We start from the raw sequence: 22,300 nt of genomic DNA on the forward strand, positions 1-22,300 counted from the left end.
AGTTTTCTTCCAGAAAATGTTCTATGATTTTAGGAAAATGCCTTATCAATGTTAGCCAATAATTTATGATGATGAGAAAAGGCTAAGAGACAGAAAGAGTAGCAGATGACAGAAAATGGATCAGAGTAACTTTCTCAAAAGTGCAGAGGTTAAAAATCAACAGCACAGAATGGGAACAGAGGTGTTTTATTTTCTTAAATATCAGGAAAGCAGTCACCTTAGCTAAAATGAACCAGAGCTCTAATTCAGAGCTGAAAATATATCCACAAACTCTTCACTGCCCAGTGACAAATGTCTGCATACATTAGACACAGAATAACTGTATGGCAGTCGAATCACTTCACCTCCTGTTCCAATGTTGGACTTTTTCTTTCAACCAAAATCTTCCTATCCACGCTATATATACACTCTCTGTTACAATGCCTGGCTGGGGAATCAGACTCCTCTGGTGAATGTTCAGCCATTCGCAAGGGCAAAGCACCTGCTGAGTACCAGATGCCAACAATATGTAGGATGACCTCATCCTCTCCTAGTAGTCAGCTGTCCAGATACATTCTAACTGGAAAGCTGAAGTTTCATATATCTCACTATATATTCTGTTGACAGCTATGGCTCAATGCTTGACTTCAATCAATCAATCATTCATAATTTGCCAAATATAATAAGCATTTTTAATGTCTTCTTATTCTCCAAATGATTAAAATTTGAAATCGAAAAAAATATGGAGGAATATCAAGCAATTCCTCACTTCAGGAAAATTACTTTCTCTTACTCAGTTCATGTGAACTCAGAAGCAACACATACTGAATGCTTTCACCATGCAAGTGAATTAATAGATGCCCTTTAAGTCTTTTCATATCATCACCCTTACAGTCACTTCAAATATCTACCTAGTTTTCCATAGAAACACTAAAAAGAATATTATGGATTGAGAAAAGATGATCAAAATTTCAATGAGCCTGATTCTCGGCAAATTCTGCATCTGAATACAATTTTATGACACTATAAAAACCTCAGGGAAAATGTCTAAATGCAAATGCACCCAGGGACATCATTTAGTTTGAATTTCATTTTTTCCTGTCATATTCATGAAAGCAGTTTGTATCAGTAATCTAAAACCAAAGAGTAGTTAACCTAATCTAATTTTTTTGGCAAATGTTGGAGTAAAACCAATTTTCGATTACAGCAGGAGTCTACAAAGCTAGTGTGCATAAAACTGAAAACCATCTGGAACAATAATATCCTCCTACATGAAATTTATCAGTCAGAAAGGATGGTGGAGGACTCACAAGCTCTGCTTTCACCACCAGCTCTCAACTGAAATAGGGAGGCCTGGTGTACCTGTCTCTTTAGGAAGTCATCTGTCAGTGGAGGTTATTCTGCCTCTGCTGCTGTTGTGGGGCTGCTCTGGGTATTGACGACTGAAGTTGTAAAGTCATGCACTGTTTTATCTAAGCACCAAGGGAAAATTTTCACTTGATTTCAACTTGGTACCTATAATTAATAGTTTCAACTCACCAAATACCATTTATGTGAGCTCTGTAAACATAAATGTGAGAGCATTTAACTTTCCAAATTCTAGGGAATTAAAACACATTCAAAGGCTCAAGCCTAGTTATTTGAAATATAAATATTTCTTATTTGGCAGTAGCATTAACAAGTTAAGTAGCATTGAGCAATGAACTGACTTTGTCCATAACAAAAAATGAGTTTGCTGAACCACCAGCAGGAAGACTTTAATGCTGTCTGATAATAAAAATATAATTATTAAAAAGAGAAGGAAAATGCATAAATGTTAAATATGACTGAAAATAAATAGCAGGAAAGAAGTAATTGTAACCTTGTAGAAATACTTCCTAGACACAAAATGGTAAAGGTACACCCAGGAAGAAGGATGGATTAGCCACGTCTCCTTACATAGGCAGTGGCTTGCATAGGTCTAGTAGAAGAAGCATCCAATAGGTTGGATATTATATGCTTGTAAGACCATTTTATTCCATTCTAGTCAATACAGTCATTTTCAAGCTTTCTCAATACACTGAATCTACAACCCGATAGCGCCAAATGAAGGTGGCAGATATCCATGAATGATTTCTTCTGTGATCTGGATCATATATCATTGACAAACGTTGAATTGGAGCCAGTTTGAAAGAATTCCCAGTACTCCAGAAATTTCAGACTTTTTATTTTATGGTCCAATTAAATTAAAACACACACACACGAGATGGGGGAGGAGTGGGATCAACATTGTGCTTCCAACTTCCATTTTGCCAAGTACAGACATAAAAAAAGAAAAATTATCTAGCTTCCATCTAGAACCAGTACTATAAAAGAAACCATATTTTACCATCAAAAGTATAAAAAGATCGGGGCTGGCCCCGTGGCCGAGTGGTTAAGTTCGCGCGCTCCGCTGCAGGCGGCCCAGTGTTTCGTTGGTTCGAATCCTGGGCGCGGACATGGCACTGCTCATCAAACCACGCTGAGGCAGCGTCCCACATACCACAACTAGAAGAACCCACAACGAAGAATACACACAACTATGTACCGGGGGGCTTTGGGGAGAAAAAGGGGAAAAAATAAAATCTTAAAAAAAAAAAAAATAAAAAAAATAAAAAAAAATTAAAAAAAGTATAAAAAGATCATAATCTTAGAATAATGGTGAAATTTATTCCGAGAAAGGACACCCAGTAATTTTATGCCAACATTCTCTCCAAAACACGTTAGCACTTAAGATGGATGCTGTATCACATCAGGTTCCTCACTAAAACCACACACACATTAAACTACCAGTATAGAATAGACACTTCATTGCTTAAGGCACTTTTGTGTTTATATATTGAAATTAGCCTTGAAGTTTGGGGGTGAGGGTTTAAAAATAAATGTAAAATATAAGTTGTATAATTGAGGGGTTCTCGTCAAGATGGCGCTGTGAGCAGACGTTGAACTCGCCTCCTCCCACGAACACAACCAGGTTACAACAATCTTAGGAAGAATCACCCTGGATTGAAAACTGAAAACTGGATAAAAAGAACCCCCACAACAACGGACAGTCCTGACAAAAGCAGAAGAGGCAGTAACTCCGGCCGGAGAGGAAAAAAGCCACCTTTGAGAGCAGCGGAGCTTCTCAGCTGGCCAGGTGGGAGCCACCCTAAGGTATGCAGCCCTCCCTGGAGGAGTGAGGTCTGGAACGGGGGCAATACTGCTATAACCATCCTTCGGACTCAGCCCAGCTGAGAGGGGGGTCTTACTGTCTGGCTTTGCTGGCTATTAACTGCAGCGAGGACATCTCAAAATCAATGTACAAAAATCGGTTGCGTTTCTATACACTAACAACGAAGTAGTAGAAAGAGAAATTAAGAATACAATCCCATTTACAATTGCAACAAAAAGAATAAAATACCTAGGAATAAACTTAACGAAAGAGGTGAAAGATCTGTACACTGAAAACTACAAGACATTGTTGAAAGAAATTGAAGAAGACACAAAGAAATGGAAAGATATTCCGTGCTCTTGGATTGGAAGAATTAACATTGTTAAAATGTCCATACTTCCTAAAGCAATCTATAGATTCAACGCAATCCCTATCAAAGTTCCAACAACATTTTTACAGAAATAGGACAAAGAATCCTAAAATTTATACGGAACAACAAAAGACTCCGAATAGCCAAAGGATTCCTGAGAAAAAAGAACAAAGCTGGGGGTATGACACTCCCCAATTTCAAATTATACTACAAAGCTATAGTAACCAAAACAGCATGGTAGTGGCACAAAAACAGACACGCAGATCAATGGAACAAAATTGAGAGCCCAGAAGTAAACCCACACGTTTATGGACAGCTAATATTCGACAAGGGAGCCAAGAGCATATGATGGAGAAAGGAGAGTCTCTTCAATAAATGGTGTTGGGAAAACTGGACAGCCATATGCAAAAGAATGAAAGTAGACCATTCCCTTACACCATGCACAAAAATCAACTCAAAATGGATTAAAGACTTGAATGGAAGACCCGAAACCATGAGACTTCTAGAAGAAAACATAGGCAGTACGCTCTATGACATTGGTCTGAGCAGCATATTTTCAAGTCCCATGTCTGACCGGGCAAGGGAAACAAAAGAAAAAATGAACAAATGAGACTACATCAAACTAAAAAGCTTCTGCACAGCAAAGGAAACCATCAACAAAATGAAAAGACAACCTAACAATTGGGAGAAGATATTTGCAAACCACATATCAGATAAGGGGTTAATATCCAAAATATACAAAGAACTAATACAGCTCAACAACAAAAAAACCAACAATCCGATTAGAAAATGGGCAAAAGATCTGAACAGAGATTTCTCCACAGAAGATATACAGATGGCCAACAGGCATATGAAAAGATGCTCAACTTCATTAGCTATCAGGGAAATGCAAATCAAAACTACAATGAGGTATCACCTCACTCCGGTCAGAATGGCTATAATTAACAAGACAGGAAACAACAAATGTTGGAGAGGGTGTGGAGAGAAGGGAACCCTTGTTCACTGCTGGTGGCAGTGCTAACTGGTGCAGCCACTATGGAAAGCAGTTTGGAGTATCCTCAGAAAATTAAGGATAGATCTACCATATGATCCAGCTATTCCACTGCTGGGTATTTATCCAAAGAACTTGAAAACACAAAGGCATAAAGATACTTGCACCCCTATGTTCATTGCGGCACTATACACAATAGCCAAGACTTGGAAGCAACCTAGGTGCCCATCAAGGGACGAATGGATAAAGAAGATGTGGTATTTATACACGATGGACTACTACTCAGCCATAAGAAATGACGAAATCCAGCCATTTGTGACAACAGGGATGGACCTTGAGGGTATTATGCTGAGTGAAATAAGTGAGAGGGAGAAAGTCAAATACCATATGATCTCACTCATAAGTAGAAGATAAAAACGACAAAAAATAACACATAGCACTGGAGATTGGACTGGTGGTTACCATTGGGGAAGGGGGGGAGGGCAAAAGGGGTGATTAGGGTCACATGTGAAGGGATGAACTATAATTAGTGTTCAGGGGTTGAACATGATGTAATGTACACAGAATTTGAAATATGATGTACATCTGAAAAAAATAAAAATTTTAAAAAAAATAAATAAAAAGTTGTATAATTGATAATATGTTCTGAATTTCCACAGTTTACAAAAACATTCATTCATCTACTATAAAACTCCTTAATGAAAGATAGAATATTTCTATGGATGAAATCTCTTTTATATCATGTCCCTAATTATTCACATGTATCAGATTGGTTGAATCTTTTAAAATGGATGATAATGAGACAGGCTATATTCATGAAAAAAATTTTTCATTAACAACTTTTCTTTCCTTATTACATCTAATTATTAATCATCTCTGCTGAGTGTTTATATTAAGAATATAATATGAATTGTTTTCATAAAATTTGAAGATCATGGAGAGGTCCTTTTGAAACAGAAATCAGATCAAGACTCACTAATTTCACTAAATTTATATTTTATATGAACTCTTGCCTGTAATCTGAGAAGTGAGGGCAAAGTTTTCCACCAAATTTAGAATAAATCCAGTCTTTCTCGTGATCTACATGGCCCCCTGATACCTCTTCAAACTCAGTTCCTGGGATTCTCCCCTTCATTGGCTGTTTCCATCAAACTAGCTTCCTTGATAGACCCTCAAACACCCCAAGTATATTTCAGTCTCAGGGTCTTTGTCCTCCTGTCTCTCTGCCTGAAAGGCCTGAAGGGTCATATAGCTTCTTCCCTCTCTGCTTAAATGCCACCTTCTCAAGAGGCTTTTCATGATCAATTCCCCATCTCCTCCACCACTCTATCTTTTTACTCTGTTCGATTGTTCTTCAAAATACTTATCACTATCTAATATCATAAAACTTATTTGTTTATCTGTTTATATCTGTCTTCAGCACTAAAATGTAAGCTTAATGAAAGTAGGGGCTTCTGTTTCATTCATTATTCTATCCACAGGATTGAAAATTGCACATCGTAGGCACTCAAAAATATTTGTTGAATGAAGACATGGATGAACATAAGTGTAGGAAAATAACTTCTAATTTACATAAAAATAATGTAGCACTAGTCAAGATACAATTAAATTATACTAATTCATCTCTTTAACTGTGCAGGAATTATTTGTAAATTCCTATGAAATCTAACAACGAACCCATTCTTTAAAAAGGAACATAAAACCAAGTATAAAAGAATGAAACTAACTCTTTTGGTGACCATGCAATTGAGTTGAAAAGTGGGTTTTTCCCCTCAATTAAGCTGGACTAGTTTTAAAATCAAGCTGAACTCTCTTCACAATCTTAAAAACAAGTAAAAAAATAAAAGTTACAAAAATCCAATAAGCAAAAAGACAGTAGCGAATAAATACCAGGATATCACAATCATTGAAAATTTTATACATCAACAGCAAATGATGTCTATGATTTCACAGTTAATTTACTTTTGATCATGCTGAGAAAAATATACCTTAGCCTACATAACTATTTTAATAACTAAAATAATTTAAGAGACTATTCACTGGTCTTTATCTTAATTGTTCAAGTCCAAAAAGGGCTGGTGTTTAGTAACTCTAGCCTTAAGGGTTGGAATGGACTGCCCAGTTTTATGTTAAAGCTCCTACACTCTAAGGAAATATTTCTGTGATTATTCACCGTAGTTCTTTCACAAGAGAGTAAATTACGATTCCTCTGAGAATGATGAAAAGACATATTTCAAAGTATATTTATAGACTTGGATGATATTCAAAAGGAAGATGATGATGTGACCCATTACCGATCCCTGAAGAGCACTTGATTTTAGGGTTTATATTTTTTCCCAAGACTGATTGTGAATGGGTGATGATCTATCAACTGTTTCTAATGACTTGTGACCAATGGCAAGTCTGGGAAGGAGGGCTGGTCAGGGTTACAGGTATAGGCTTTGGCCATGAAAGAGAGTGGAACTAATTGGTCCCTGTGGGAATTGAACCTGCAACCTGACTCATTAACTTCACAAGAAAGCAAATTCCTCTAAGCTGGCCAGAATTTACAAAACCATTTTCTTCAAAATGTGATTCATGTCTAGTTGGCACTAGTATTTAAGAGCAAAAATAAAATATTCTGTTTCACTGATTATTACTTGGATTAGTCAAGGAAAAAGAATTTGAGGTAGATATAAAGAGAAAAATATCCAGGAGGTTGTCTAAAAATGTTTAATTTTTAAAAAGCTATTTCTAAAGGCCCATAGCTCGGAGCCAAAAATGGTCAGGCATTCTAAAAATATAATGTGTTTACCCAAACTGTTAAGCCCAAATCAAAACAGTATTAATCATTTCAATAATGAAGGGATTTTTATTTGAAAGGCATATTATGAATAGAAAAACACTGAAATTTTGAAGAATTCAGTAAATTGACTTTCATCCAAATTGTCACACTTGTAACTTAAAATGTTATGTAATTTGGGGGACACATTGAGTTTTCACTTTGACTATTTTATTCTCCCCTCCCTTCCTCTTCTAGGTTATTTTCTTCTTATTTATTTTCTCCTAAACTCAACTTACTCTCTTATGCTCTGTATCTACTCCTTTACAAGCTGACCGTCCCTACTTACATGAGGATTCTTAAGGTTTAGGCTCTCAAATCTACTCTCTCTTCCCAATACCTTAATATAATAGTCATTCACTCAACATGCACTTACCATGCTAAGAAGTACTTACAGTATCTCGCCAACTAAGCTTTTCCTATTACTCAGAAGGTTTCATTTTTTCTCAATTAGAAACATTAGCTTTACATTTCTGTCCAATCTTTTTCTTTATTTCCTCTTCTCCAATAATAGGCTGTTGACAATTCTGACTTTCCCTGTTAAACTTGGGGTAAAAACTTCCCTTGCAATCTCTACTTTCACAATCTACATTTTTATCCCCTGTGGGTTCTGATTTCTCCAAAAATAGAAGCAATTCAAGTCTCTACTTCCTCTGCCACTGCAAATACTGTCCCTGAGAGCCTGCCATTTAACAGTGTAAATAGGACAAGTAGTTTGCAGAATAGCGGCTAAGGTAACTTTTGGGGAAAGATCCTGATTTCTTCCCCTCCTTAGAGTAAATATGTGATTCTGTCTCTCCAGAATTTTTTCCTCCTAAATGCAGGTGTCAAAGAATAATATGGAATGATTCACTTCCTCATTTATTCATTAAAGAAGAATTTAGATAAAAATATCATATAATCTGAAAAAGTATCCACACTTTTAATTTTGCATCTTTCTCAATTCTATGATTCGAACACACTATTGCTTTTGGATAAAGAACATAATTCAAATTAGTTTTCATCTCCTATTAGACCATTATTAAACTTACCAACATTCATAATAGCATGTTATATGATAAGCATATTCAATAAAGACCATTCACCACTTCTAAATTTAGTCAATATATCAATAACTTACACAATTCAGACTTTGTTATATTTCCAATCTACGGGCATGCAAGGTGGAATATTTTGTTGACTTTTGATCCAGTCTATTAAAATTTTATTAGTCAACTGTAAGTAAACATCTCTTTGACAATTATCAGCACCTTTCAAAGTATATGAGGGACTAAATCTGGTGAAAGTGTTAGCATACATGATGGATCCTTTTCTAAAATAAAAAAGATGAGGCACAGTGGTTAAGCTTGCAAGTTCCACTTCGGCAGCCCAGGGTTCTCTGGTTTGGATCCCAGGGGCAGACCTATGCACCACTTGGCAAGCCATGCTGTGGCAGGTGTTCCCACATATAAAGTAGAGGAAGATGGGCATGGATGATAGCTCAGGGCCAGTCTTCCTCAGCAAAAAAGAGAAGGATTGGCAGCAAATGTTAGCTCAGGGTTAATCTTCCTCAAAAAAAAATTAAATTAAATTAAAAAGATGAGTTGACATTTTCTCAGAAATACATATTTTCTACATAGCCTTGATGTCTGTAATCCAAGGAGCTGCAACAAGATACTCACCACGCACAGTACTTGTGACCCAGCAATATCTGAATAATTTCCTCACAGTAGAAGTATTAACAATAGTAAAAAGTAAAATTAGAAAATACATGAAGGTCCAATCTGGATGGGTGAAACAAATAACGCTACTGCCATACAACGTCACCCAGCCTTTACACACGATGATGTCACTCTGCATCCATCAAATAGAGAGATGCTCATAGAAATTGTTCAGTGAAATCAGAAGGTAGAAAAATATCATGCGGAATATCACTAACATAATGGAAGCTGAGGTTGCAGTAGGGTCAGGGAGGGTAGAAGTAGTGATTGCCTAGCAGAGGGTCTCTCTGAAATGGGCAGTTGAGAGCCACTTCAGTTGAACTATAGCACAATGCTGATATGTTTCAGCACTTTTGTGCTTCTAATGTATCATGATTAAAACATGACAATTTCTAGACTGTAACATACCAAGTAGAACTAAGATTTATATTGGGTAGTTTAAGTAGCTCACTTTATATAATTTTGGAAGTTCAACTAAGTTTCTGACAGCAACAGCTTCCCTATCTCCCCTAGGAAATTAGGGAGCTCATCCCCTGCCGCCCAACCAATCCTATTCTAATACCTGATAGTGTTCCCAGGTGCAGATGCTCACTCCCTTCTAGGAGAGGCTCCAGAATATCTACATTGGAGGAAATTAAGGGAAACATTCTGGCTGGAAATGAGAACTAGGACACTTGCCTTGAAGTCAATGCACACAGCAAGGGTAATGTTTTGTCCTGGGTAGTTTAGGGGTTAGGAGCACCAACTGACTGCCTGTATTCATTTCCTAACTCCACCATTTAGTGGCTGTATCATGTTGGCAAATTGCTTAACTTTCTATGCCTAGCTTTTCCCATTTTTGGAAATGCATTAACAACACTACATTCCTAAAAAGGTTGCTGTGAGGGGTACGCAGGTCAATATCTGCAAAGTGTCTAAAAAAGTGCTTGGTACATGGTAAATGCCACATACATGTTCACTGTCAGCAATATTTACTTGGCTTGCATGTTGTAAAATTGTATGTTTTAAAATGTTATATATGATATATGTATATACAAACAATGAAAAATATGAAAAAGAAAGGATTGAGGATGATTATCAGAGAAGTAAGCACTGAAAGTCCTTTCAAGCACCCCTTGACGTCACACCATTTCTCTCTCTGTGTATAGATATAGGACCCTGTTTCAACTCTGTGCTGCCTTCTGTCTCCTATTAATTATCTCAGCTACCAGCAACAGTTCTTTCCCTCAGAGCATAGCCTGGAACCTGTCACCTGTTCATGGATGCCTGCAATTGATTCTGTACATCCTTTTGTCTCTATCTCAACCAGCATCAACTCAATCATGGGCTCCCTCTCATAATTATTTACAAAACAGGAAGATTCATGAAACATCTGTTGTATGTCACCATGTGACTCTAACAATCAATTCTCACTCCTCATTATCTGACTGACAGTGCATAGTTTCACAGAAACTTGAATGTTTTCTAGATCGTATTTCTTTTGAGATTCTGCATAAAAGGGCCAAATTATTTTCTATTTTTTCCAAGTGTCATATAAAAAGATAACTTTCTATGCTGGGTGTTTAAAAGCTGGGAGTATTCCTTGGATAGTTACAAATATGAATATAAGCATCTTAACCTACATTTTCTAAATTCCTAGGTTGCATGTGGAGATCATAGTAAGGCACCCTTGCCCCCATTAAGCTTCAGAGTTAAACCAATACATGGATATGGTCAGATATATACAACATCATGGCAGGAAGACCAAACTGTTCACAGATTGAAGTAGGTTTTGACTATAAAAATCAGTGCTAACATTAATGAGGAAGCCAAGCCAAGGAGAGCCTGGCAAAGGTGGAACTCAGAAGAATCATAGAAACAAACACCAAGTGTCACTCTAACTCCTACGCATAAAGAAGCTGCCCTGAGAAGCAGATGGGGGTGTCTGGCAGACACTTCCCTTATTGATAGGTATATCCTGCCAGGTGTAGCTTATCCTGCCTGATTCCTTTGAACACTAGAAGCATACAATTCTCCTTGCTATGGTTATGCAACAGCAGCCAAACTTCTGATTTAGATTCCCATGTAGTTTTCTCCAACAGTTAGAGAATACACTGGTTAGGCCAAATCAAGCATCCCGTGCACTTAAAAGTTACATACCTTATTTTAAGTAAGTAGTCTGTCACCCTGTGTATTTTCCAGTGTCAGTATTTTCACGTCTTAGTTTCTGGATTTCAAAGCAGAGAGCCAGACCCTAGACTACCATAATTTCACTAAATTAATGTAACTCTGTGAGAGATTCCCATAAAGAATTGATAAGTTACTATGCATCTCTATTAAAATATTTATAAGATAATGTTTCCCAAATTATAGATTAGAAATGTTAGGAACTATAGGAAAATTACAAAAGTTAATGTGAAAAAAGAAGGTTAACAATTTCTAAACTTGGAGTAAGTGAAATAAATCAGTGACTTGTTCTGCATATTTTAGATTTCTGTCCTATACTCCTTCCTTGCCAGCATGTGGGGAGCTCAAATTCGAAGAGGGAGAATTGAGACGCCAAACTTCACACAGCTGTCTGATGGAGTAACACTGGCAAAACAAATTTAAGAGCCTCCTTATAGAAATCTTATGTGGATCCTAAGTTGTAGCCTGAATTAAGAGTACTACTGAATGAAAATATCCAAGAATTATTTCTGTAAAATTTGAACCTTCGACATGGAGAGAATTCTAACAAATTTCAGATATATGAATTCTATAAGATATCCACACAATTTTAAATTTTCTTTTAGAAGGAAAACACTAATTTGTTATTGAATTATATGCTTTATATTTTTTCACTCATTTACACAGCACTAAATTCGAAGAGCTGCCCTGGACAGTTGGGCTGGAACCAGAAGATGCAGTCCTGCTCTTTGTGGAGTTCGCTGTGTTTTGGAAGGCCCTTAAGCAAATCATTACATCACCTCAAGGCATCTGTTAATTGAGGTACACACGAAGGACAGGCTCCAGTGTTAGTGCTGTCCTGACTCTGTGAACCAGGTCAGATGACACCCTATTTTGAGATATAAGAATCATGTCTGTGTTTTATCTCCCCTCCCGCTTCTTCTTCATCTCCCCACCACTACCACCCCCGCCCTCACCCACGCTTTCTTCTCCTTCCCCGTTCCCTGCCTTCCTCCTTCTCTTTCTTTTTCTTTGGCATGCAGCCTGTTTTTGAGGATTCACCTCCAACAGACTTGTTTTCCAGGGGTATAATTCCTTTAAATAAATGTGTATTTAATATCTCCCAGGAGTTCAAAGGGGTTCAAAAATTCTACAGAAATTGTTTAGCTTTTTTTATTTTAATAATTTGATTTTAACAATATAAAAGAAAATATTTGGCAGTGATAATTCCCAATTTAAATACTTTTTCATTTATTTTTACAAAATATATTTTAGCTTCTTTAATTCACTTCTTTTTCAAACTGAGATCCTCAGCACCCAGTAGGAATCCAAGGCATATTCTGGGGAGTCCATAAAAACAGGTCCTTTAGAAATACTACTCTAAATCTAAACAAATAATCCCTCCCATCCTTCATGCTAAAGAAATTGCTTACTTAACTAAAAGTAAATTCATGGAGTTAAACAGTAGAAACGAGTCTTTAATCTGATGAGATCTATATTTCCAGCACAAATTGAAGACAAGGATGAGATGGGCTTTTAAGGAAGCAGAAAAGATTATCAGGTTTTTCTTACATTCACATATTGAATACTATGAATTTGTATAATATTGCTTATTTGGCTCTTTATATATAAAAAAAAATCCAAAGTTCAATAAAATGGCTTCAAATTCATCCCTGTTGGTATAGCTTTTCATTGCCATAGAAAAGTTGTTGAGTAGTTGCCAGAAAAATATCTCCATACTTCTTTTTTAAAATCACAAACAGCTTTTAAGCACGAACTGTATGTCAAAGAGTATTCAGAATGCCAGCTAACTAGAGATACGAATCTATAAAGGAATTTTCTCTTCTATATTTGAGTTCTATTCAGTTTAATTTGGGTAGACCTTTTGCAATAGGAAGTGTGAAGAAAAGCACTGATGAGAAACTATCTATCCCCCCCTTACAGCCACCCTGACGTTGGTTGGTCCTGTATCTGGGAACAGGACAGTGGAGAGGAACAGCGAAAGGATATTTCATTCCTACTCCTCTCCCCCCAGGAAGTGCTGTAAAGAAAGGCACTGGATGTCACTGGCAATCAGCGGGAGGCTTGAACCCTTCCCAGAGTCCCCAGATCCCATCGTGCTGAAAGTCTCAACCTTTTAATTCTAGGTTGCTTTCCTCACCCTAACACAGGACAACAATCTCTGGAAATAAGATCTTTAAAGTTCTCTCTCTGCTCCAGTTCTGACAGGACAACTTACTCACGAAATATTGTGTCATGATACACATACACTTGCATTTAAGGTTAGAAAGTAATTCACTTACCATGATAAATTAGATACAGACATTGCAGCAATTTATGGAGGAGTCTTGTGGAGCAGTCGTCTCTTGATTTCAGAGTGGGGAATGAGTAGGTCAAGTAGCCAAGATCACTGGGAGTTTCAGCTTTGCTACTGGAATGATGCACAAACCACTTAGTTACTCACAGTTTGAGAAGACCTATAAAGAAAAGGAAGAAAGTGATATCTATAGCACCTGGTCTGTATGATTTTTCACAGATTTTATTCCATCCAGGTCAATAGTTTTGTCATGGTATAACAAACAAAAAGAAAATATAAATGTTTTTAAAATATAAGACATGCCATAAACCAAAGATAAAATTGAACCAACCCTATGATAAACTGAATGCTTTACCTTTAAAATCAATTGAAAGGTTAATAAAATGTTCATTCCCTGAACTAACGAATACAAGGAAAGAACAGAATGTGTTTTCAGAGGCAGCAAACTTTTTCTCCATACAGTCAATCATTATTGCTTTCTAAATCAGTTTTACACACTTGTGATAAAAGGATCAGAACAAAGATCTTGATTAGCCAGTAGCAGATACTAAAAAAAAAAGTCCCTTGACACAAATTGTTATCATGTCCAAAGCTTTAACAAAAAATCATTCACTACCACATCTGACTGAATAAGAATTTATAATGAGTAACATGTGGGAGGTAAGCAATGTGTATTCACATAACAAACATTTCCACCCACTTCTTTTTGAGCATCTACTGTGCAGTGTCCTATGATCCTGAACTAAAATTTTCTTAGGGTACAATTAATTCCATGGTATATGTTAGGTATTTTAATTAGTTCAGGTCATCAATCCATTACTGTTCAATTAAACAAACATTTATTGAGCATATACTATGTACACCTACGCTGTCCAAGATAGAGCTCAGGGATGAAGATGGATGACACATGAATGAGACATTGTTCCTGCCCTCAAAGAAAGCTTTATGTAAAAAAAGATAATTATAATGAAATAGGGTAAGTGTTCTAATAAAGGTTTATACAGTATATGAGAGCATAGAAGAGGGGCTGCCAGCCGAGCCTTAGGGATAAGGGAAGGATTTCTAAAGAAGATATATCCCAAACTGCTACCATTAGGTTTGGCTGCAAGTTTCAAAAAAAATCCAAAATCAAAGTAGCTTAGAAAAGACAGAGTTTATTCCTCTCTCATATAAATGAATCTTGAGTCTGAAGAAGTCGAAGGGAGGACATGGCAACTACATGGACACTAGGGATGGAGGCTCCTTTCTTGTCCTTCTGCCATTCTCAACATGTGGTTCCCCTTCACGTTGCTGAGCTCCGGTAAGTGTGTCTACATTCCATCCAGCATAGAGAAGAAAGAGGGAAAGAAGGATGCTTCCTAAAATTTGCACATTTCCACTTGCATTTCATTGGCCAGAGTTTAGTCATTAGAGCACTCTTATCTAAGGAAGACTGGAAAATGCAGCCTTTATTCTAGGCAGCCATATGCCCAACTACAAACCAAGGTGCCCATTAGAAAGGAAGGGGTCAAAGTGGGTACTGGGAGAAAACTAGAATCGTCTGCCATAATGTTTGAGACTTAGTGACCTATACCCCCAATATTTTATGATTCTGTACCTACTGCAAAGTGGCAAACATGGAGCAGAAGGGAGGTGGAATCAGTCCATTGTTTGTTGGTAATTTTACATATTTGATATATAATTTTAAACACCAAACTTCTTCAGTTTTCTTAAATCATTCAAAGAATCAATATTTTTTGTGGCCTACTATTTACCAGGCTCTAAGTACTAAGGACACAAAGACTAATAAAATATAGTCTTTGCAAACAGTAAGAATTCACTGTCTAACACAGATGCCATCATGTAAGAAATAAAAGAAGCTAAAATGCACTCTGAAAATTGCTGTGTATGTACAAAAGCATGAGTAGCAATAGGGGGGAATCGAGAAAGAACCGTAATTCTAATGGATTCTCATTTTAATAGACCCTGACTGCCACTGGAGTGAGTGGCTAGCAGGTCTATATCCTAAATTGTTTCCTTACATTCCAGAGGATTTCAAGTCCACTGTGCCCTTGGTTAACTGTTAAAGCAGAAAGACTTACATCTATTAAGGACATAGGAACTCCAAATTCTACTCCCAGAACTGGCAACTTCAAATTCTCAAAATCTGTATTAGCAGATGCTTATCAAGAGTTGTAAAAAAAAAATACACTCTTTACATATTTCATATATGGAAATATATATTAAATATATATGTAATATTTAATATATATGTAATATTTAATATATAAACATGTTTATAGGTAAATATGTAAATTGTAAGTACATATACATATATATGTAAACTATATGTTATGCATGTAATATGTAATATATATGTAATATTGTCTGACATAATTCATTCTTCTAAATACAGTTAAGTGCCACATCAGGACATTTTGGTCAAAGCATATATGACAGTGGTCCCATAAGATTAGTACCATATAGACTAGGTATGTAGTAGGCTTTTCCAACTAGGTTTGTGTAAGTACACTTTATGATGTTTGCACAATGATGAAATTGCCTAACAACGCATTTCGCAGAACATATCCCCATCATCAACCTACACATGACTGTATTCTTAATTCTATCTTTAAAGAGTTGCGTATCTGGACGTCATTATTTTAATACTTAACCAAATTACTTTTACTGAATTATACTTTAGGGTTTTGCCAAGAGTTTTCATTGAGGGACATCAATAAAGAAAATAATAAATAAACAAGCAAAAACCAGACTGTGAAACTATTAGGTTTACTGGAATATTTGCCAATACAAAAATATTGCCCTGATGAGCATTCAAAGGAAAAATGTGTCAGGTTTCTACACGAAGAAAACTATAATTCTAAATTTCTGAATTGCTTTAGTCCTAGGGGGAACATTATTGCAACTTACTATGTTTCTTTCCTTGCTTTAACTTACGGGAAGCTCTGAAACAAATTTGCGACATTTCTTTAAGAACTATTCAAGACCCTGAGGTCTGCATTTTCATGCTTTTTCCTTTTCTACCAACTTTAATTTTTAAGCTGTTTTTGATAAACACACACACCTATACAAACAAATGCACACATACACACACTATATGTATGTAAATACTTATAAAAAACTCCCTAAGTACTTTTTACAGTAAGAAAGGGTATAATTAAAGACCACAATTCCAGATTTGTTTGCTTTCTGCATAATGTAAAAATAATATGTAAAAAATTTGATCCCAGGCTCTTAGAATGATGAAACTGTTGCCATACGAAGCTCTTGCTTTTGTAGGTCAAAAATGGTTAAATATTGTCAATGTATACAGTACCATTTAATATAAGTGAAGAATTGACCAAGATGGCCACTTCCGGACTCTGGGCCCCTGACCTCACTTTGCTTAGAGCATTTACTTTAGAAAACTTGAAATTATAAATTCTTTCTCTGCCCCATAAAGCTATAGCTTCTATCAGCCTCTTGCTAGTTTTACAATGCAGGAATATCTTTCTTCGGGACCTGAGAGCCATCCATGTGAAATGTAACCATCAAAGGAAACAGCACCCTATCTCCTAGCCTCTGGGAGAGTAGGAGCCTAACTGCCATAAGTGCCAATTAGCAAACACAGATGGCCTAATCACAGTGACCAATCTCCTCCCTAACACCCTCCAATACTTTTCTACTAGCTCACCCCAGCATTTAAAAACCCTCCCACTTTTTGTTTCAGCAGATTTGAGTTCAGCCTCTCTCCTCTATGGCAATAGTCTTGAATAAAGTCTTCCTTGCCTGTCAAACTCTGTCCAGAGCAATTTTTCTTTGAGCAGGTATTTTCTTCAGTCCTTAAAGTTCATGAAAATTTCCTAAGATCCTGGCAATGTTGTTAAAAAAATGCAATCTTTTCTCAATGTCGTTTACCTGCAATAATTACCAACTTGGATTCTGATAAGCTTATATTAAATGTTGATTTGTAAAATAAAATAAACATTAGAAAACTGCCTCTTTCTGATCTTAAACCTAGATGTTTATAAGAATAAAATATTGAACAAAAAGAATTCATAGTGACCACTCATAACGATTACAACAATCACTCTGACATTCATTTTGGTATTATACCATCTTTTGTTTTTATTTACATCTTATAACTATCTGACTTACTTCTTCAAAGATATGCACCCATGAGGCACTCAAAAAAGTTGAGTTGAATAACATAAAAAAGTCTGTTATGTTTGCGTTTTTATGACATGATGTTTTTCAAAGGCCTTGGTAGTGGGCTTGTTATTCCTTTAATTGACATTTCAATGATTCATTGTTTGTCAATGCAACCTTTCCAGAGAAAACATCCCTAAAATATTTAGGCAAGTTTAAATTTTCTGTTGATTTTGATGATTCACAATCTTTATACAAATCCCAACATCAGTCTCCACACTTAAGTATGAATTTGTAGCTTTTAGCCAAAATTCTAAGATTACTAAGAGCCACCACCTGCCTCTTTGTCACAAGAGAAAGAGAGTATATCATCATATTAAGAGTATCTTTTCAAAACGTATGAAGTGATTTGACTTCCCCTGGATGCCCAGCCGGATTGTAAGTTATTAGCATAGGGCACACCTGTTCTCTTTAGGGCTTGCTTTTTAGCACAATTCACATTATTAAATTCACATGTGAATTTAATAATGTGAATTTAATACAAGACCTCTCATTTTACATATTTATTTAAAAATATGAATAGCTTTTGAAACAACAATAGATTATTGGAATTTACTTTACAAAAATAATTATTTTAATGATTTCATTCATGAATAAGATTCTGGGCTTCAAATTCAGCTGAAAGGAATATTATATTCTAATACATTCATTTAGCTGTAATTACTTCGCCATTTAGATATATAACATAAAAGAACTTCTGTAAAGTGATTTTATTTAAGCAAAAGAAGCATTTTCATAACATAGTCCCAAGAATACAGAGATGATTTTATATCTTTAAGATAAAATTCCATGAATATCAGTTTAAGTAACCTGCCATATAATAAATCTATGTTTTTATAAATCCATACTTAAGACAGAGAACCTATAAAAAATTACTTGCAAGAAGAATAAATATGATTAAACATTTTGACCACAAGCATGACTGAGTATACATAAGTCAATTGCATTGCTTTGCCTAAAGAAAAGAGAGCTTGGAAGGGCCGTTCTCGTGGCTAAGTGGTTAAGTTCATGCACTCGGATTTGGCAGCCCAGGGTTTCGCTGGTTTGGATCCTGGGCACGGACCTAGCGCCTCTCATCAGGCCATGTTGAGGTGGCGTCCCACATAGCACAACCAGAAGGACCTACAACTAGAATATACAAGTAAGTACTGGGGCCCTTGGGAAGAAGAGGAAGAAAAAAAAGAAAATGGGCAACAGTTGTTAGCTCAGGTGCCAATCTTTAAAAAATAAATAAATAAAAGAAGAACAGAGTGCTCTAAAAAAAAGAAAAGAGAGCTCGGAGCCCAAAGGTGATACTAAATATCATAGGATTATTTCAAACTGGGTCAGACCAATGGTCCATTGGGTTTGGTTTAAATGATGTACTGTACAGGGATTAAGGTACACATATACTCTAATTCTACTAAGGGCATTATAAGAGACAATGGGCATAAAGTGAAGAATAAAATGCATTTGGTATGGGAAGAACATTTTTATGCTAAAGATTTCAAATAAATGTGAGCAAAATGAATTATCAATATTAAAATATTCAGAGTTTTACAGAGTGGCTTCCTTTTTATTATCACATAAAATCAAAGGCCTTTTCCTTGGTTTCTGGGTCCCCTATAAACTATCATCGATATTTCCCAAGCTAGATTCCCTACCCTGAGCTTGCTTGCTTAGAATGCTCATTCCTGAGCCCAGACTATACTACAAAGTTGTGAATCTTCTCTGTGGCCTCATGCTTTCTTTCCCCTTTAATTGCACTTAAACAGATTCTTCTTCATGGATCAGTACAAGGCCCACAGAGCCTATGAATTCTTGCCTCATAGTTTCAGGTTTCTCTGCTCTACCCTTTCTGAACTAACCTACATCCAATTTAGCAATTAAAATACATTGAGCATTAAGATGTGTACATAATTTTTCATGTCTATTATTTTTACTTGCTTAAACTGTAAGTGTGCAAAGGTCAGGAATTGTCTTTTATGTCCAAACTCCAGAGCATTTAGATAAGTACCAGGTACTCTCCAGGTGTTAATGAACTAACAGACAAAATGCAATACCTCAGCAGCAATATGACATGAATGACTGAAAAATAACAGTTCGCATATTAACTATTTTTCTTATTTTATTCTCATACTTGTATTACTAATTTCAGGACCTTCAGAATTTTGGTAGAATATAAGTCAATCACTGGGGAAAGATACTATTTCTTTTTTGAAAATTCTGATTACATATATGGGTAAGTCCTTAACATAAACAAAGAAACCAAACTAGAGTTTGCCTTTTCCCTTTATCTTGTATGATTCTCTAGAGATAAGATTTAAAAAGAGGAGGTGGTTTTGCCTTGAATTTTTATAATTTATATTATCTTGTTATTAATTTTTAAAATAAGAAATTTATGCATACAAAGAAAAATCAAAAGGCTATGCACTGAAGGATAAATCTCTCCCTTTTCTGACTCTTTCCCCCAGCTATCCAGTCAGCTCCCCATCACAGAGGCAACTATTATTACCAATATCTTTATACTTAAAGAAATATTCTGAGAATTTCTATCTATATCCAACTCTGTATCTATCTATCTATCTATCTACTTGGTTTTCACAAAATGGTAGCCTATTACATACTTTCTACTGCACCTTCCTTTTTCACATACATACATAACCATATGTCTAATTATAGGATTTACCTATCAATACATATGTAGATGCCTCATTACCTTTAAGGGCTGTAAAGAACTTCACCGAATGCATTTTCCCTAATTTGTTAATCCATCTCATGCTGAAAGAGACCTAGTTTGCATCTGCTATTTTGCAATTACAAACAACACTGCAGTGTACATCCTTGCATATGTGATACAATGTAAATGTGTGTTTGTGAATAAATACCTGGGTCAAATCTATGCTCATTTTTAATTCTGAAAGATATTGGTAAACTGCCTTTCATAAAAGTTGTACCAATTTACATTCCTACCAGCAATGAATAAGCTTAATCATTGTGACATTACTGCTTCTCAGTGTACCAATAAGCCGGGTGGATTTTACAAATACACTTCCTGAATTGTAATCATTGTCCAAGCCAGAAATACTGTTCCACAGATCCAATTAATCACTAAACCTAGCTGATTCTACTTCTGAGATATCATTAGAACACGCACACTTTTCTCCATTGCCACTACCTCTGTTCAGTGTCTTCTGATGCCTGAACAATAACAAGGACCTCATAACTAGCTAGTTCAGTTTTCATCCAAAACATTCTTCTGCAGCTCAGCACAGGCTGAGTGGTCCCCTTGGAATGCAGCCATTTTCTACCTAAGAGCTGTAGAATACAAAGACAGGGATGATGACGTCATAAACATCTGGGTGTGATTTTTCAGCTTTGTTTCTTAGTAGACTTGTGATCTCGGGAAAATTAAGTACATTCCCTTACGTGTTTCTTTATTCTTAAAATAGGAATGTTAATAGTACTTAACTCAGATCATGGTGAGAATTTAAAAAAATAATGCATGAAAGGATTTAATATTGCCTGGCACATAGTAAGAGTTCAAAAAATGATAATGGCAATGATGATGATAATAATGAGGAAGAACAAGAAGGAGAAGGAGACACTGATGATAATAAATGTCTGCTCCAAACCCCTTCATTGCCCTATTTTGCCCTCACGGTAAGGCCTCAATTCCCTAAAACGGTTCACAAGACTCAAGGTGATCTGACACCTGCTTTTCTTTCCATCTCCCTCTCTCACTGAGCCCACCTGACCCTTCCCCAACTCCCCACACACTGTATTTCAGCTAAACTGATTTGCGTTTTCCCGAATGCACCTATGTCTCTCTAGCTCATAGGCCATTTCCTTGCTAGTCCCACCACATGTTACACACATCTCTTTCATTTCTCCCTCTGCTGGCCTAACTTCTAACCCATTATACCTCAACATAGATAGCGTTTCTTCCAAACTTTCCTAATCCTTGTTAGGTGCAGCCCCCTATGTTGTCTCATAACACCTTGTTCTTAATCTGTGACGACTTCTAGAAACAGGGATTTAATTCCTCGATGCTGTTCTGTATTTCTCTCTAGAGCAGAAGTTCCTTGAGGACAGACAGCAAGTCTCAATATAACCTAGTGAACCCTAGGCCTAGCACAGTGCCTGGGACAGAGAAGGTATTCAATAAATGTTTTTTTTTTTTTTTAAAAAAAAGAATAAATGTCTGAAATCAAGAAATGCAAAATTCTACAGAATGCTGAACTAAAAGCAGTGTCTCTTTTCCCTTTAAATTATAAAATATTACTTATTTAATTTTTGGTCATATTTATAGGTTCTAGATTTCTAAAATGTCATTATTTTTAAACAAATTTTTTATATTTGTTTGAGACTTGCATATTAATCATGGAATTTTAATTATGGAAAGTTTAAGTAGAAGTCATTCCATTTTTCAAATCTGTTTCACTTCTCAATTTTACCCAGAATATGGTTTAGTAGCAAAATATGTGAACTAACATCTTTTTGTTTGGATATGCAAAGTGGGGTCAAACAATCCTGATATTCTAGCTACTTTGGCAATCATTACGCAAAATTTCTAATAGGATACAGATGTGTCTCTCTAGAACAGAGTGATTAAGGTCAGCATGGCTGTCGACCAAA

General features: G+C 36.0%; 1 protein-coding gene across 3 annotated transcripts in view; it reads right to left on the reverse strand.

Moving 5' to 3' along the window:
- The window catches only part of OXR1 (oxidation resistance 1), a 449,619-nt gene that overhangs the window by 356,380 nt on the left and 70,939 nt on the right, over positions 1 to 22,300 (reverse strand). For all 3 annotated transcript variants that reach the window (XM_046642007.1, XM_046642001.1, XM_046642004.1), the window contains exon 2: positions 13,482 to 13,655. In XM_046642007.1, the coding sequence (XP_046497963.1) occupies positions 13,482 to 13,504 (23 nt within the window). In that variant the 5' untranslated portion in view covers positions 13,505 to 13,655. The remainder of the gene's footprint in view (positions 1 to 13,481; positions 13,656 to 22,300) is intronic.

Source organism: Equus quagga, chromosome 16 (genome assembly GCF_021613505.1).
Source record: "Equus quagga isolate Etosha38 chromosome 16, UCLA_HA_Equagga_1.0, whole genome shotgun sequence".
NCBI lineage: Eukaryota > Metazoa > Chordata > Mammalia > Perissodactyla > Equidae > Equus > Equus quagga.